This window comes from Morone saxatilis, unplaced genomic scaffold, assembly GCF_004916995.1.
Source record: "Morone saxatilis isolate NCDOM2014 unplaced genomic scaffold, NCSU_SB_2.0 Contig21, whole genome shotgun sequence".
In the NCBI taxonomy this organism is placed as follows: domain Eukaryota; kingdom Metazoa; phylum Chordata; class Actinopteri; family Moronidae; genus Morone; species Morone saxatilis.
Window position 1 is genome coordinate 22,127,795 of NW_023339774.1, and position 16,983 is coordinate 22,144,777.

A 16,983-nucleotide genomic window follows, 5' to 3' on the forward strand; every position below is an offset into this window, starting at 1 on the left:
TAAAAACCCCCGGTATGAGCGAGCTGCTTCGCTGAGGCCTTTTTGCTGGGGATGTCCAGCTCAGTCCAGCTGTTCTTCACATCAAGGCTGCTGCTGCTTGGCTGGCTTGCCTGATAGACGGCGTCTGAGCTCCTCCGTCCCGGCCCGGCTCGTCTGGAACCGCCGCCCGCGCGCCACCCCGCGCAGCACAGGAAGCGGGATGAAGGTGGATCCAGGAAGGGGAGAGGTCCCAGAAAGCCTATGTGGAAGCAGGAATGAGACACCACCGGAGAATACTGGACCAGAGGAACGGACAAGGTCCATGGTACTCCTGAGGGAGACACAATACAGATCATCTTTATTCATTAATATTGATCAGAATACACTGAATCTTTATGGGTGATATTCATCCAGTATACACTTGATATCTTTATGTATGGATATGAGTCAATATACACTGTATCTTTATGGACTGATATTGAATCAGTATACCCACTGTAGTCTTTATTGATCTATTGATCATATACACTGTATCTTTATGGATGATATTTGAATCCGTATACAGCTGTATCTTTATGGATGATCATTGAATCAGTATACACTGTATCTTTATTGGGATGATCCCACTTGATCCTGTAATTGACAGTCAGACGTGTGGACATATGACGGCTTTAGCTCGTGTTTCTAGAGTTACGTGTTGTTACGAACACGTTAGGAATTGTTAAATGTGATATCTTCTTAAAGGAGTTTGGGTGCAGGGAGCTTTTTAGTTGGTTCAACTGCTAATATGGATCATATGTTAACGTTTATCTCCACTACAGAAACCTAGCTAACTGCTAAAGTCTGATAAGGATGTCTGACAGTATTAGTTTGATTGATGCTTTAATAATGGGAGTATTGATTACTGACGCTGGCTGATCAGGATCATTATCAGGTGAATGTACTCTAACAGCAGTTTGCTGTAAATGGTTGCTCTTTGTGCTTGTTTTTCCTAATTAAACATGAAGTTGAACGCTTGAGCCCTTTTGTTGCTACGGAATATAAAGTCTGAATAGATGATCAGATATTGTAAAGTTTGGTGAAATCAGCTGATGGATAATAGGTGAAACTTCACCTGGTTAGCCATGAGAGAAAGCGTGCGGTCTAAATCTTCCACCAGCTGTTGGAACGTCGGCCGGCGAGACGGGACGGCGTGCCAGCAGTCTCTCATCATCAGATACCTGAGGAGACACATAGCGTTCAGCCCTCTTCACACACATTCACTCATCTGCTTCAAATTTTTGTCATTAAATGTTCTTTACAAGTGTTCCCTTCTTCTCGTTAATTTCATATTTTATTACGTGAACTCAAACCGGCGTGCACTCACAGCTCCTGCGTGCACGCGGAGGGTTTCTCCATGCGATGTCCCTCCTTCAGCAGCTTGAAGAGCTCCTCTACGGGGACGCCGGGGTAAGGGGACCCCCCAAGGGTGAAGATTTCCCACAGCAGGACTCCGAACGACCACCTGCAGCAGCGGCAAACACAGAAAAAAAACATTAAAACATTAAAAAACCTTCTTGGACACGTAATATGGAAAATTATTAGACTTCCTTTATCTGTTGCAGTGAGGTGTGTTTGTCTTCAGAGGGATCTTACTGTCTATCATTACATTATTTATATATTTCCATTTTATTTCAACCATATTGTTAATGGTTTAATGGTTCTTTCAGGGATAAATTAGTTTGAATTAAAAGTTTCTAAGATGCTGCTGCATCATGATCCTTATGTGGGATTACCACTATTTTTTTCGCTAAGAAAATAAAATTTTGTGTGTCTACATGTCTTTTTAGTCTAATTTATGCTCATCACAGTGTTTCAAGCTTAATTTAAAGTAACACAAAGTCAATTTTCTAAATTAGAAAACCTGATAAATAACTTTTTACTAGGTATTTTGATTTCACATTAACAAAAATAAAAATCACTTAAAATTAGTAAAGCTACTTGAACAAGAATGTTTTTAACTTACAAAATTAAGTTTGTGTTAAATTTTGATGCAATCAGTTTCAACAATTATTTTGAGTTAAATTAACTTATCTGGTTTCACAGTGTGTGCATTAAAGATAATTTATTTGGAGCTAAAAATAAAATCAATCACAGCTATTTTCATCATTGTTCAAGCAAAAATACAAATAATTTCCCTTCCAGTTATTCTTTCGAGTTTCTGTTTCTGTTTAATCTTTGGGGTTTTGGATTAAAATAACTGCTCAAACAAGAACACAAACATAGAAAGGTCTTTAAAGTTAAAACTTACACGTCGCTTTGGTGCGTATAAACGCGGTCGAATAAAGCTTCTGGTGCCATCCACTTCACCGGCAGTCGACCCTGTGGGAACATTCAAACGTCAGACCGCCGCCCCATAAAATCCTCCTGATATTTGTCTGTTAAAGGTTCTTACGTTCGTGGTCTTCTTGTAGTAGTCGATGTGGTGGATATCTCGGGCCAGACCGAAGTCGGCGATCTTCATCACGTTGTCCTCGGTGACCAACACGTTCCTGGCTGCCAGGTCTCTGTGAATACACTGCACGGCAGAGAGAGAGAGAGACGGGTTTACAAAACAACCACTAGGGGTCGTCTGACATGCTGTTTTCAGAGCTGACATAATCCAACATGAACTGACCTTCTTCGATGCCAGGTACGCCATTCCTCTGGCCACCTGGTACGCAGCAGACACCAGCTCCCTGATCTCCAGACTGCCCAGAGAGACCTGCCGGGAGTTGCTCCAGTACTCCAACCCGACCGGGCGACGGGCGCGCAGGTACTCCCTCAGGTTGCCCTGCGAGGCGTACTCAACCACCACGTACAGAGGGCCTGGAGGTCAAAGTGTCACCTTTAACTTCTTTAACTAAAACACATCACTGCCGATACACATCACACACAGCGCACACACTCACCGTCCTGAGTGCAGGCGCCCAGCAGGTTGATGATGTTCTTGTGTTTGCCGATCATCTTCATCATTTCCATCTCAGAGATCAGGTCGGACAGGTCCTTCTCTGTGGCGTCCGCTACAAACAAGTTCAGATAACGTCATGTTAAAGGCTCTGTTTACACCTGGTGGACAGCTGAGTACAGGTGTGAATGCACCCAAGAGGTATTAATATTGAGGTATTAATATTCTTATTCAGACCACATGTGTGTACACAAACAGCTCTGGTCCATACTGAAGGACTGCCTACTCAACTGACATCCTGTAAGTACACAGAACACTGTCTGATTTCCACTGCCAACACAATTTCAAGTGATGAACAAGCAACCACAGCATCTCTGGACTCCCTTGAAAAATTGCACACTTTTGAGAGTTGTTGAAAGAGGAGAAACTTTATGAACTTTGTGAATTGCGGCCTACGATCAATTCTTATTAATTTGGACATTCTTGTAAATTCGGCAAACGTTACACATTAATTAATTTATTGATTTGTGTTAAAAACATTGTGTCTGTTTCTCCAGCGTGTTGGTTGGAGAGCAGAGTTTAGTTCTCACCTTTGAGCATCTTCACAGCCACCTTCGTGAGGCGTGTTGGTTTATTTTTGTCGACGCCGATGGCCTCCGCCAGAACCACCTGACCGAAGCAGCCTTCACCCAGAGGCTTCCCCAGAGTCAGCCTGAGGACAGCAGATAGCAGACACATCAGCATACAGCACGCTTTAACTGTACATGTTACAGATAATCACTGCAGTTAATGCAACAAACACCTTCCTGTATAAGTTATAATGTTTGAACTGAAACTGTCGATACAAACAACAGCAGGAGAAGGAGAAATGTGACACTTTTGTCCTTGACTGAGACGTTACTAAGTGGGTCAGACTGAAGAGAGACAGCTCGCTCAGGTAGCACTGAAACTAAAATATGATCCAGGTGTTTTCACAGATGTCGTGCTATTGTGGTAGGCTAGTTTGGTTTTACAACAGACTCACTGTAGTTTTCATTTAGTTTCTGCCTGAAATGATCCCAAACTCTGGACACACTGTTGTTTTCTCTGTCTTCTCTTCGCTGTGCTAAACAAAAACTATGAAGGATAAAAAAAATAGCTGCCATAATAACCACCGTACAAAGGTTTATAAAACGTATCTTACATCTGATCTGTTGTCATGACAATTTGAAGGTTAGTCATAGAAATACAGCGTCCACGTTACAACCAGGAATGTGGTTTTTCTTTTTATGTGACCTCATGTGCAACGATGTTGCATCAAAAGTCGCCGTTCTGTATTTTAAGACAGCAGAAGGCCGAGGATGGCCACACAAGAAGAAGGAAATTAGAAGCTGTTAGAAAGCGTTCTGTGGGTTTCTTCACTTTTATAGCCACTTGGTAGACGGATATAATTTATCAAGAGGTTCCACAAGGTAACAGCAGAAGACAGGACTAAATGAAGGGTGTAGGCAGACTGCAGTAAGTCAAAAGGCTCATTATGCAGGAAGTGATGAGAAAAGTGTGAAAGCAGCTGAGGAAGCTGCAGCAGAAGAGCAGTGAGACGGGTTGCTGTCGTACCTGTCTCGTGGCAGCTCCCAGGCAGGATCGTAGGGAAGTTCGTACTCCGACACTCCTGCCAGGATGGTGGTGGCCGCGCTGGAGAGACGAGACTGACGCATCAAACACATCCCGGACTGATGGGAGGACGAGGACTCGACGGACACCTGCAGGGTCAGAGTTCTTATTATTATATAACTTTATGTGCTTCATTGACTCGGAAGAGATCCCAGGTTAACAGGAAGTTAAGAGACTAAACAGGAAATGGAACAAAGAAGGGAAACAGGAACGTTACCTGTCTCCTCAGAGGGATGCTCTTGGCTAGCTTCTGGACGGCTAACTGGCTGTTGAAATCGCTCTTCTTCGGGGCGCAGCAGAGTCTGCAGATGACCGCTGTGGCCGTGAGGATGATTATGATGAAAAACCCGAGGCAGTAGATGAAGATCTCCAAGTACGTCTGCGAGGGCAGCGGGGCGGGGGGCAGGTCTGAGGGGAGAGACGTTAGAGCACAAACATCAGGAGACTGTCGAACCCTCAGCGTCGCAGCTTTAACTTCGATTTCTGAACATCACGACTTACCATCGACCACGTTGAGCCACGCAGAGTGATGAGACACCCCGATGGAGTTTCCCGCCAGGCACGTGTACTCTCCAGCGTCGTTCAGAGTTACGTTCCTCAGAGTCAAAACCTCCATTTCTTTATCTGTTGTGTTCAAACCTGCAGTCTGGAAAACGAGAGAAATGAAATGTAAGTTAAAGAAATGTGTTGAGTTAAGAGATAACTTTAGTTTTATGAACAATCCCAAGGAAAGATTAAAACCAGCAGCGTGTTAGTGTGTCTTAACAAAAGCTTAAGTTTCACGTTCTACCACATAAAATAGGTCAGTAAATACGAGATAATCAGCCGATTATCAGACACATGTGCAGACAGCTGCTGTATTTAGCTGCTGTGGAACCGGGTTAGTGAGCTTTGGGACGGTGGAGGAAAAGTTTAATGCCCTGTACTGTAACTCTATATTTGTCTTTTGATATCAGCATTATATATTGGCAGCACTGCTCTGTAAATATCAGCCTTTGAAAAAGTCATATTGGTCTAAGTATAAACACAATTGTCTTCTTGTGTTTGATTAACTCGATGAATCCAGATCCTTTCGGTTTTATTTTTCTGCAGTAAAGGTCACAACAGCTGGGGGTTGTTAACAGCCCATTATATATACCGTCAATGGTTGTACCGCTAACCTAAGTACATGGTGGTAATACAGTTTTGCCTCTCTAAATGGATCAATAGCTGGTGGCAGTAACAAGCAAAGAAGTGCAACAAAGCGCCAACAAAGTCAAAAAGGAAGATGAATGTAAACAATCCAAAAATCAGCGTTCAGATAAAGGATGCACACAATGAGTTCTTCCACAGAGCTCCTTTAAATTCTGGTGTAAGACGTTCGAGAAGATAAATAATCAAAGTATATAAACTATGTGCAGCTGTGCATAACATAAGCAGAAGTTAGATGATAGAAGGTGAACATTAAACGCGCTCCCAGTTCAGATTCTGGCGCTACGATTTTGTCTTGAGCCTAATTGCAGGTAACTGGTTCGGTGCTCTGACTGGTGACATTTATGGTTAAGAAATGAGTAAATAACTGAGATTCAGTTCACCAGACTTTCATTGTGTTGAAGAACATAATAATATGAGCACTGAGTCTGGCTACAGGCCAGACACAACAAACCGCTCTGTCTTTCATCAGGAGTCCACAATTCATCACAGATGTGGTTTTACTCTGTCAGAGAGAAACGAAACCAGAGTCGTGCAACAAAGAGACGGATTCAACCACCGCGAGTGAAGGTTGTAACAAATAGAGTTTTATGTCACTGAATCACACCTCTTACATGTATCTTCACATGCTGCTGCCATAAAAATCAGGTTACTGAAGAAAAAGGTTTTCGAATTCTAGTTTAAAATGTATTGTTACCACATTTTTAAATAATACTATCTGCAGCCGCTATACATCCACTTAAAAAGAGCAACTAAACCCCCAAAAACATTGATTGTTGGTTGATTGATTAATTCAGGTCCAAATCTGGACATTTTAGTGCAAAGTACTGGAATTCTACACATTTATTTTGCAATAACAATTCACATTCAACTTTAGGTTCTTATTGCATTAAAAGATAAATTGGTCTTTTTTTTGTCTTCGGCCCTTCAAGATGTTTCCTCATCGTCCATTAATCCCCGATAATGGACACCACGTTACGTTTTGCTGTTACGAGGCTCAGTTTGAACTCAAGAACACACAAACCTTGAGAATGAGGACGTACGGGTGTCCGTCCGGTCCCTCTCTGCTGCCATTGACAGTGATGTGTTTGAGCCACTGGATGTGAGGCTGCGGGTCGCTGAACACGCGACACACAAATGCCACGTCACTGCCAACCACTGCGGTTTGGTTCGCCGGCAGACCGGCCTGCAGGATCGGTCTGTGAGGAGAACGCTCTGGAACAGAGAGTTTAAACAATGTGAGAGGTCACCAGCAACACATTCATTTATCATCAGAAGACCACAGTAAACCGGGTCACCCTCTATCTGTTTGCCATAAAACAGCTTTTTGTAAAAACGTGTGTGAATCCTGAGCAAAAAAAAAGTAAGACGATTTAATCCTTTAGGGTTTATTGTGGGCTTGTTTTTTAGGAGCCGGTTGCGCCAACAGGGATTAAGCCTTATTCTTGCTAAGATTGGGTAAAGAGTATAGTCAAAATCCAGCCTGTTTCTATAGTAACGACTGATAACACAATGGTGTTTTATGGATTGTCTTTCCTTGCCATGCTAAGGTTGCCTGAGTTGGAACAATCATTTATCGCCTCCGTTATCGCTCTCCATTTGATGTCTGTGAAATTTGGCTTTCTTTTTCTTTTGTTGCCACAAATTAGAAATGTTTAGCTATAAATTATCTAAACAGCGAGAGATTGTTAACAATGTACGACTCACAATGCTGGACAGCAGACTAGGTTTAAGTAAAGTCTTACAAAGCAGTTAGGACCAGGCTTATTAAAGACCAATTGGTGTTTCCGTGTCGATCGTGTCGTCTTATTGGGTGCAGTGATTTTCTTACCAACTACATCCAGCAGGTAGGTGTGTTTGAGACTCCCATATTCATTCTCCACCACACAGGTGTAGTTCCCTTTATCCGACGGGACCACTGACTCCATTATTAGTGTCCACATGTGGTCTCTGATCTGCAGGGTTGAGGATAAGAAATCAAATGAAAACAACTGGTTGGACCTGTGTCTGTTCTCTTTGTGCAGGAACGGTGAGAAATGCACCTTGAACCCTCCGATTCTTTGGTCCTTCCTGAACTCTTTCCCGTTCTTGTACCAGCGCAGGGAGGGAACCGGGTTTCCGGTTGCCTGGCATCGAAACTTCACAGTCCTGCTGGCTGGAACGGCGTGAAGCTGCTTCTCCATCTTCTCTGGCATCACCCACTGCGGCGCCAACGCTAACGAGGTAAACACGGTGATTACAATGATTTGTGTTTGCACTGATTTATGTTTTCCACACACTAACAGAAGAGAGAACAAAGGTTTGAGGCTTACGCTGGAGCTTCTCGTTGCTTGTTGACAGCTCGTTGGACAGTTTGTTTTCCTCCGAGGATGACTCATCGTCTTCTTCGTCTTCAGAGGATTTCACTGCGTCGGCTGCAAAGAAAGAAGTCGGAGGTTTGAAAGCTGATGTGTGTTAGAGGCCGACAGACAATGAAACCAGTCTGTGGATTAACCTCTGACCTCTGACCCCAGCTCTGTGAAAGGGGGTCGCTGCGAATGAGGGCAGACGGGAGCTGTCGCCACAGAACAGTTCTGCACAAAACCACTTCCGAAACTTCAGAGACCTCCTCCCCGTCTCCCCCGACCATTAACAGAAAACAACACACATCCCTGCAGTCTCTCTCTGCTGTACGACAGCTAGTGGACCCCCCTCAGAGCCACTCATACATCCTTTGATCCTCGCTGACTCAGAGGAACTACAATACTTCCTCCTGTAATATCTTCAAACAATAAAACAATGTTATAACAACTGCTTTCATCATCACTGATCTCTATAAACACATATCTGCACAGCTCCTTTCGTTCAGTTTTATTCTCCCGGATGGGAAACTTCATTTGCAGTCAAAAACAAAAAGTACCAAAAACACAAACATTATTCCTGTGCATACAATAAACAACAAACTGTAATACAACAACAACAATGCAAAAACATTTCATTCAGGAGGCTACAACTGTGTGCAAATAAGATTTAAACATGCAGGTAACAGTCTGTGTGCTGTGTAATCTCTGATCGGATGTTGTCTGACGACGATTTAGCCTTTTAGAGAATGTATCTGCCTTCATATGCAGATATAAAACTGCTGAACTCTAATAATATTTAATAATGTAAAGTGCAATAAATACACCAGCACTTTAATCTCTTTTTAAGCCGCCATATTGTCAGTGTTGAAAGTAAAACTGCCTCTTTCATGATTTAAAGGCCCAGTTTGTAGGATTTAGTGACATCCAGCACTTTCAAACTAACAGATGCATCCACTGCATTTGTGCAAGGAAGTTTATGTAAAACAAGCGAATCAATGAATTTTGAGCATTGCTTTGATACTGTTTTCTGTAAATATTGATCAGAGATGCAATTGTCTGTCTGTATTTTCAGATTCCCCCCCCCGTGAGGCTTTGGTGACCCCTAGTGGGGGTCCCGACCCTCAAGTTGGGAACCACTGCCCTAAGCAACCCTTCTGCATGATAACTGTGTTTGTGGAGAATAGAAAAACCGACGCACTGAGACATATGTGAAGCTGAATCCCTGTAAAACCTCAAATGTGCAGCTTCTGTTAAACACATCAAACAATTTATAAAAAGATCAGCGGGCCGGTCGGACTAGTCGGCTTTTAGGGATGCTCTTTTACAAGAAGTGAGTAAAGTTCACGGCACTTCCAGGAACATTGAACTGGTTTTATCCTCAAGAGTCAGAAGGCAAAGAGTGTGCAGGAGGGAAGTGGTTCGATCTGGGGCAATACGACAGAGCGAGGTGGGAAATTGAAAGCAGGCTTTGTTTATGAACAGCAGAGAGGCTGAATCTGAGAGAAAAACAAGAATTTACGGGCTCAGAAACAACAGTATCACATAGACTCAGCTGGAGTCCAGATGGTTGGAGCCAAAAAGACAAGAAGGTATATACATGTGCACACGAGCACAAATACTGGTTCCTGAAAGAGGTTTCTGTCTGAGAGGCTGTGTGCATCTGTTCCCATGTTACTGTGTCTGGACAGGATATACAGACCATAACCAGCACCCTGAGAGCCAAGCCTCGGTTACACCATGAAGAATCACTTTAACCAGTTTCAGATGCCTCGGAGCCAAAAACAGCCAAAACCTTGAGTAAAGTCAGTCTCCTATTAAAGAAATTCGCTCATTGGAAAGTTTTATAAGCTTTTATATAAGTTGGAGTCTAAAACGCAGCGGCCGCAGACATGAAAGAGCCCTCAGACAAAAGAGAGGAGGAAACAACAGAGCGGTTAAAAACAGGCTGAAAAACACGATTTAACATCCGTCTGCAGAAAGACTGAAAGATGAAATGTTTATATCCAGATAGTCAGTGGAAAAAGTGACATTTTCTATTAGTTTTAGAGCTTAATCAGCAGCTATTCTGATAATCAATTAAATAAAAGTCAGTTTTATAGCTGATTCAAACATTTTAGATACCGATACCTTGACTTCAATACCAGTTCCTGAACGATACCAATTTTATAAAATTACTAACTTCAAAGGAGGAAGTGGTTCAAAGGCCTGGAGCAGCTAGAGAAACAGAATACTGAATATCTGCACAGTGTTGGACGATATAAAACTTACAATTAACAAATTGGCAGCAATACGTTTAGTCTGATCCAGATCAGAAGGAGAAGAAGGGAATGACTGTTTATGGTGCTAAGTAATAGTGTCAGAGTGAGACCTCTCTGTGCTAGAGACCAGCTGCAAACAGCTGTAAACAATGCCACGCCGTCTTAAACATGTTTTGATACTCGGTGGTGTTGCTGCAATTGAGTTGGTGTTCACGTTGGGTCTCTGTAAATCATTTTATAAAGAGTACGGTCTGTTTGAAAAGTGTCCCGAGATAACCTTTGTGATGAATTGGTGCTATACAAATAAAATTGATAAAGTGAGCAGCAATGGATGTTTACACTGAAACGGGGCGGCCTGTTATCACCGACCTATCAGCTGCTCCATCTTTCCCTCATTGACAGTCCAACAAAGGCTCCTTAAACACATCTGCCTACTGAATTCATATTAATAACATATATATAATATATATTTATATATATAATGTTGTGTACGTTGTGTTTCAGGATTAAATTTGCTCTGTAAGCCTCTTTACTTTAACTTTAAGCTAAAATATTGCTCAGAAAAAACACAATTAGACATTTACTCAAATGGCTGAGCTCTCCTGAACAGAGACATCTGTTAGGTATCTTACCTGTGTCTGTGTCCTCTGTGGCCGGTCTGGACTGAGCCCGAGGAAACTGGACCAGCAGAACCAGCAGGATGCAGGACAGCAGCAGCTGGAAGCAGCGGGGGGACGACATTGTGTCCTAACACGTCAACTTACTGAGACTTCCAGACCGTGAACTCACTGAGGAGAGAGACGATAAAGTCAGATTCACAAGAAGACAAGATGCTTGTAATCCTGATTACAACACTGATTTCTTCTCTTTAAGGCAGAAGGCAGTTAGTGTTCATTTCACTGAGGCAGGCCAAATACAGCGCCCAATGTGGATTCATCCACTGCTGAAAATAATCCCCTGCCAAAGACTTCTAAGGATATTAAATTCACTATCGAGCAAAGCAGGAACTCAACTGCAGCTCCTAAATGTGTGAATATCAAGATCGGTCCCCAGCTGATGGACGGAAATATGGTTTATTGTGTTAAATAAAGAGTCGGATGGTTCTGCTCTCTCCAGTGGAGTCGACACATTACATTAAACAATATAACAGAAAGAAATCTGAAATCACTCTGACTTTATATCATTTTGTGATGTTGTGACTTTGAGGTTCAGTTTTGATGGATTTACAAACTGCAGACAGCATCAATATGTTTCATAATCAATCGTTGCTGTTTGGACAAAAAAATAAAGAAAAATTGTGATGAAATTGTGGATTTATAGTAGATCAGTTGATTATTATATTAGTTGTCAACAAGTAAATTCATCTCCAACTATTTTGATAGTTGATTAATCGTTCTGAGTCATTTTTTAAGAAACAAGAATCCAAATTCTCAGATGTTTTCAGTTTTTCTTTTTGTCCTCTAAGTCAGACGACTTTGGGTTGTGAACAAAACAAGAGATCGGAGAACGTCACCTTGAGTTTTGGGAAACATTAATCAACATTTTTCACTATTTTCTGACATTTTATGGATCAAACAACAAATTGATTAATTGAGGAAATGATCGACAATGAAATCAGTTGTTAGTTAGATTAAACCGCTGGTTCTGAACCTTTCTATCATTGTGTAAACTGACTATATTTTATGGATATTTCATATTATATTGAATAATAACAATAACAGTAGAGAACAGCTGATAAACTGAATAATGAACCCAAACAGTGAACACAATCACTGCAGGAAGTTTGTGTAAAACCAGAGATTTGGATGAATTATTTCCTGTCAATATTGATCAGAAATGACTTTTTTTATACAGTTCTCTGTCTGTATTATGTATTTATTTAGTGTTTAACAATCATTCAGAGTTAATATTCCTCTTCTTTGACATATTCAGTATTTTCTTCTCATTGTTCTATTAGCTCTTTGGTTGTTTTCTACTGCAGGATGAGATTGAAGGTCTGTCTTCAGAGTTTAGATCAGAAATAATGAAAACTATAAAAATAACTATTAAATGTAGTTTTCTTTACATAAATGAATGAATATATATATATAGCCCTACTGTGTATATTTTTTTAGTTCTCCTACAACCCAAGAAGGCCTCACAACCCCCCATGAAGCTTTGGCGTCCCCTAGTGGACCAAACAATTATCAGAATAATTATCTATACGTGAGTTAGAGCCCTTCTCCTAAACCTCAAGTGTCCTTGAACGCCCCAACAGAGAGCTCGCTTTACCTGGTGATAAATTCATTAACAACAACAGAATAGTTGCTGCTGTATAGAGTTGAACGGGCCCCAGTGGCTGCTGGGAGACTGTCAGCAGGATCCTCTCAGGGCTTTCTGGCTGCTCGCACTGTGGCAGCTGTGAAAATGTGGTGATTTGGACCCATAAACCTCCGACACCCAGAGAGCCAACCCCCGCCCCCCCACAGCTCACCTGTGAATACTAAATCCATCAGGTGTGAAACAACAACGCGGTGCGGCAGTGACTCACACACACACAGATGTCCGCTGCCTGACACCAACACCATTTGCTGCATGTGTCACCAGGAAGGTGTGAACTCTGTACGGCAGCTGAGGAGGGACAAACAGCCTGATGGAATCCCTGGAAGAGGGTTTGGGACATGTTATTCAGACTAATCGATAAATTCTTTGACTTTAAATGTTAGAAAATGGCAGCTTCAAATGCCCAAAGATATTCAGGAGCAGCCAATCCTCCATCAGAGGAGCTGGAAACAGAGTTTGTACTTCAAACAGCATCAGAGCTTCTGATGAGTTAGTTCAACTCAAACTGTTTGAGGAAACCGACTTTAACCATTTAAGTTTATTTTCACTCAAACAATTTAAGCAAGAAAGATATTTGATCTGAGTAAAAGTAAATCAGGTATTTATTAAGGTGACCTTACTGTCATATGCAGCATTTCTCCAAACTTATTTAAAATAAAACAGAATTTATTTGAATATCTTCTCTCTGATGGTCTCATATAGAAGCATCAGTACTGACACATTAACGGGAGGTTTCCACTGTTGTAAATAAGGAATAAAGACCGATGACGTGTCTATAATCAGGAATTAATGGACTTCGCAGAGGCAACCGTCGTACAGCGAAGGGCATCATCGTCCTCACATTATTTCACATTTTCATACGTTTTTTACAAGCCATCACTCCGTTTCCCTGGTAACAGCTCAGGTCTGGAAGAATCATCACCAGCCCATAATATTCTAATGCAATGGAGACGTTGTTCACTGCTCCAGTAAATAGGACGAACCATAAATACGACTTCAGAGAGCTAACGCTACGCTACGAGCCAGCAAGCTAACGTTAAACACAACAAGACAAAGAGTAAATATAATCTGCAGCTGTCAGCCGGGTCTTTGTCCCCGAATCAATACCAACGATAGGACGAGTACTGACGGCTGCAGACAGTTACACTGGAACTATTTAGTATGTGTCCCACATCAGGAATCCCTCCCAGCAGCCAATCAGAATCCAGTATTCACCCAGACCACTGAGCTAGAGCAATGATGTACACAATAATCAATAATGAATATCATTAAGTGCAGAACATTTATATTCTATCGGGGCGTCCTGGATTGTTTGCTTCAGTCTCTAGAGAACAACTTCAGCTCGATCTGAACTTTGAAGGAGAATTAAAGGACATTAAAGATCAGCCTCATAAACAAGATGGACTCCGGTTGGCTGCCGTCCTCAGACGTCACCGAGGACACAGACACACCGAGTCCGTCCTCCAGCTCCCAGCAGAGCGTGTGGTTGAGGGCGGCGGCCCCGAGTACGAGGAGCGTGCCAGGTTTATGAAGACATAATTAATACGTTACACACACACACATATGGAGCACACGCCGGCGGCCTCTTAAATTAATGAAGATGTTTGTGAGCATTAGAGAGTTTTATGTGCCGCACACACAGCCAGCAAACACATCCTTCAAAATAAAAGCTGCTCAGATCCACTCAGAGCTGCATCTTAACCGACACTGTAAAACCTGACGGATCGCGTCTTCGACCAGGTCACAGTCGGGATACGTATCACGATACAGGAGCTACGATTCAATATCTCTGTCACATTCATCATCACAGCTGTTAGAGGTTCAATCACAAAAATCAATACAGTTTGAGAATCGATACAATATCAGGACAGAAAATATCACAATATGATATTTTTCTATATTTTCTTAAACCTCACAATTGACATTGTACCCTTTACATTTAATACTGCCAATGAAACTTTCAATAAAACATAATTTTCTGCATTATTTACTTTTACTTTTGATACTTTGAGCACATTTTACTTATAATATTTACACACTGTTACTGAAGTATCATCTGTAATGCAGGATTTTACTTTATTTTTCCAGTGTGTTATGGTAACTTTTACTTGAGTAAATGATCTGAATGAGTTATTACTGCAACCACTGGTTACTAGTTACTACAACAGTAAGACGCTATTAAAGTGAAATAAATGTAGATATAACACTTTTTACATTATGCACCTTTACTTTTGATACTTTAAGTACATTTTGCAAATTAAACTTTTACCAAATCAACACTTTCAATACAAGACTTTTACTAGTAGTACTTGTTATAGTGCAGTATTACTTTTATTCAAGTAAATAATCTTTAGAGGATCATATGAGACATTTTCTGTTTTATGCAACTTTACTTTTGGTACTTTAAGTATATTTTATTAATAATAATTACAGACTTTTTCTTAAGCAACATTTACAATGGAGGATTTTTACTAATAATGTATTTAATATAGTTTTAAAGTGCAGTATTACTTTTACTCAAATCGTCTTTATAGGATTATACGAGACATTTTCTGTATTTTGCACCTTTATAATCACAGTTTTAGTTTACTAAAGTACCATCTATAATGCAGAATCTTACATGTAATAGAGTATTTTTATCGTGTGTTACAGTTACTTTTAGTTATTTCTGCAGCCACAGATTACTTGTTATTACTAACTGCAACAGCAACATGATATTAATGTACAATAAACAGTGAAATTATTCACCCGTTCAGTCTCACTGACTCCTCTCTTAATAACTGACCTCTGTTAAACTTCACCTACACACCAGATTCTACAGCAGGCTGGCAGCTCGGGACAGTTTCCACCCGAGCACCGCGAGCGCCAGGCAGGAAGGAACCTCACGCAGAGTTTTATTTAAAGGAACACGGAGGATGAAGTCAGGAGGAATAAACATTAAATAGTTAGACTCCTCATCCTCACGCCACATATTTACAGATCACTGCGACAGGAAACAAACCACACTGCCAAAATAAAGCTCACACTGCTGCTGTTATATTGAACTAATAACAGAGAAATGTTGTATTTACAGTGATAGAACACGTCCTCTGATTGTTTATGTGAGTTAAAAGGAGAAATACTACATTATTATTGGGCTACATTAAATACCATTATTGATCCATAGATGGAGATAATTCAAACTATCTGATGATATCTGTTATATAAATGTAGTGCAGCCGAAGTCTAAAGTACCATAAAATGGAAGTATTAGTAACTTAAATCAGCTGTTTTACTGTAGTAAATAATGTGATGATGCTATTTCTTCCAACATTCATTAGTATTTACTTTACTAATTCAGATTTTACAGATATAATATGTGATCAGTTTATAACAAATTATGTTTTGTTGCAGATTAAATGATCAGATTTCATATAAAACAGCTAAAATGGCTGAGAGCAACATATAAATAATAATGTAAAGTATTAAAGTAGATGAAACACATCATTTTCTTCATTATTTACTTTTACTTTTGATACTTTCAGCACATTTTACTTATAATATTTACACACTGTTACTGAAGTACCATTTGTAATGCAGCATTTTACTTGTAATAGAGTATTTTTACAGTGTGTTATGGTAACTTTTACATGAGTAAATGATCTGAATGAGTTATTTCTGCAACCACTGGTTACTAGTTACTACAACAGTTAAGGCGGCTATTTAAAGTGAAATAAATGTAGATATAACACTTTTTACATTATGCACCTTTTACTTTTGATACTTTTAATTACATTGTGCAATTAAACTTTTACCAAATCAACACTTTCAATACAAGACTTCTTACTGGTAGTACTTGAGTATTTTTATTAGTGCAGTATTACTTTTATTCAAGTATAATAATCGTTTAGAGGATCATAGGAGACATTTTCTGTTTTAAGCAACTTTACTTTTGGTACTTTTAAACAATAATGACATTAGGGTTTTTAAAATTACGCTTGACCATCTACAATGCGAGGATTTTACTTGTAATAGAGGTATTTTTAGCGTGTTGTTACAGTAATTTTGGTTATTTCTGCAGCCACAGATTACTTGTTATTAACTAACTGCAACCAGCAACAATGATACTTTAATGTACAATCAAACACAACTATGGAACATTTTACTAACATTATGCAAACTTTTTATTTCGTTACTTTAACTTACTTTTAAAGGGTTCGCTTGTAATTCGAGTATTTTGTACAACATAACTCTGTGGCTTTAGCTTCTGTGTAGGCTTGGAAGGAAAACTTTATCTCTTAACTGAAAACAACCAAACAGTCGGGTAAACCAG

The 16,983-nt window shown here is 40.5% G+C and overlaps 1 protein-coding gene across 3 annotated transcripts; it reads right to left on the minus strand.

The window, feature by feature from the left end:
• Positions 1–1,048: 1,048 nt before the first annotated feature.
• Positions 1,049–14,956, minus strand: fgfr1b (fibroblast growth factor receptor 1b). 3 transcript variants are annotated; one of them, XM_035667544.1, is made up of 16 exons: positions 12,880–14,956; positions 10,982–11,137; positions 8,062–8,163; positions 7,792–7,964; positions 7,581–7,704; positions 6,774–6,964; positions 5,060–5,204; positions 4,776–4,966; positions 4,502–4,647; positions 3,496–3,617; positions 2,910–3,020; positions 2,636–2,826; positions 2,414–2,536; positions 2,270–2,340; positions 1,346–1,483; positions 1,049–1,199 (listed from the first exon to the last, which is right to left on the minus strand). In XM_035667544.1, exons 2-16 carry the CDS (start codon positions 11,088–11,090, stop codon positions 1,064–1,066), a joined length of 2,073 nt encoding a protein of 690 aa, XP_035523437.1. In that variant the 5' UTR covers positions 11,091–11,137; positions 12,880–14,956; the 3' UTR covers positions 1,049–1,063. The 3 variants fall into 3 exon arrangements, with proteins under 3 accessions (XP_035523437.1, XP_035523439.1, XP_035523438.1); XM_035667546.1 differs by lacking the exon at positions 12,880–14,956 and adding an exon at positions 8,251–8,510 and having other exon boundaries at positions 10,982–11,523; XM_035667545.1 differs by lacking the exon at positions 12,880–14,956 and having other exon boundaries at positions 10,982–12,003.
• Between the last annotated feature and the right edge of the window lie 2,027 nt (positions 14,957–16,983).

Bases quoted from the DNA above. Each gene is read 5' to 3' on its own strand.
- fgfr1b (XM_035667544.1), bottom strand. From the start codon at position 11,090: ATGTCGTCCCCCCGCTGCTTCCAGCTGCTGCTGTCCTGCATCCTGCTG. The intron at 7,965-8,061 runs GTAAGCCTCAAA...TTACCTCGTTAG, and splicing joins AAGCAACGAGAAGCTCCAGC to CGTTGGCGCCGCAGTGGGTG. The intron at 7,705-7,791 runs GTGCATTTCTCA...TCAACCCTGCAG, and splicing joins AAAGAATCGGAGGGTTCAAG to ATCAGAGACCACATGTGGAC.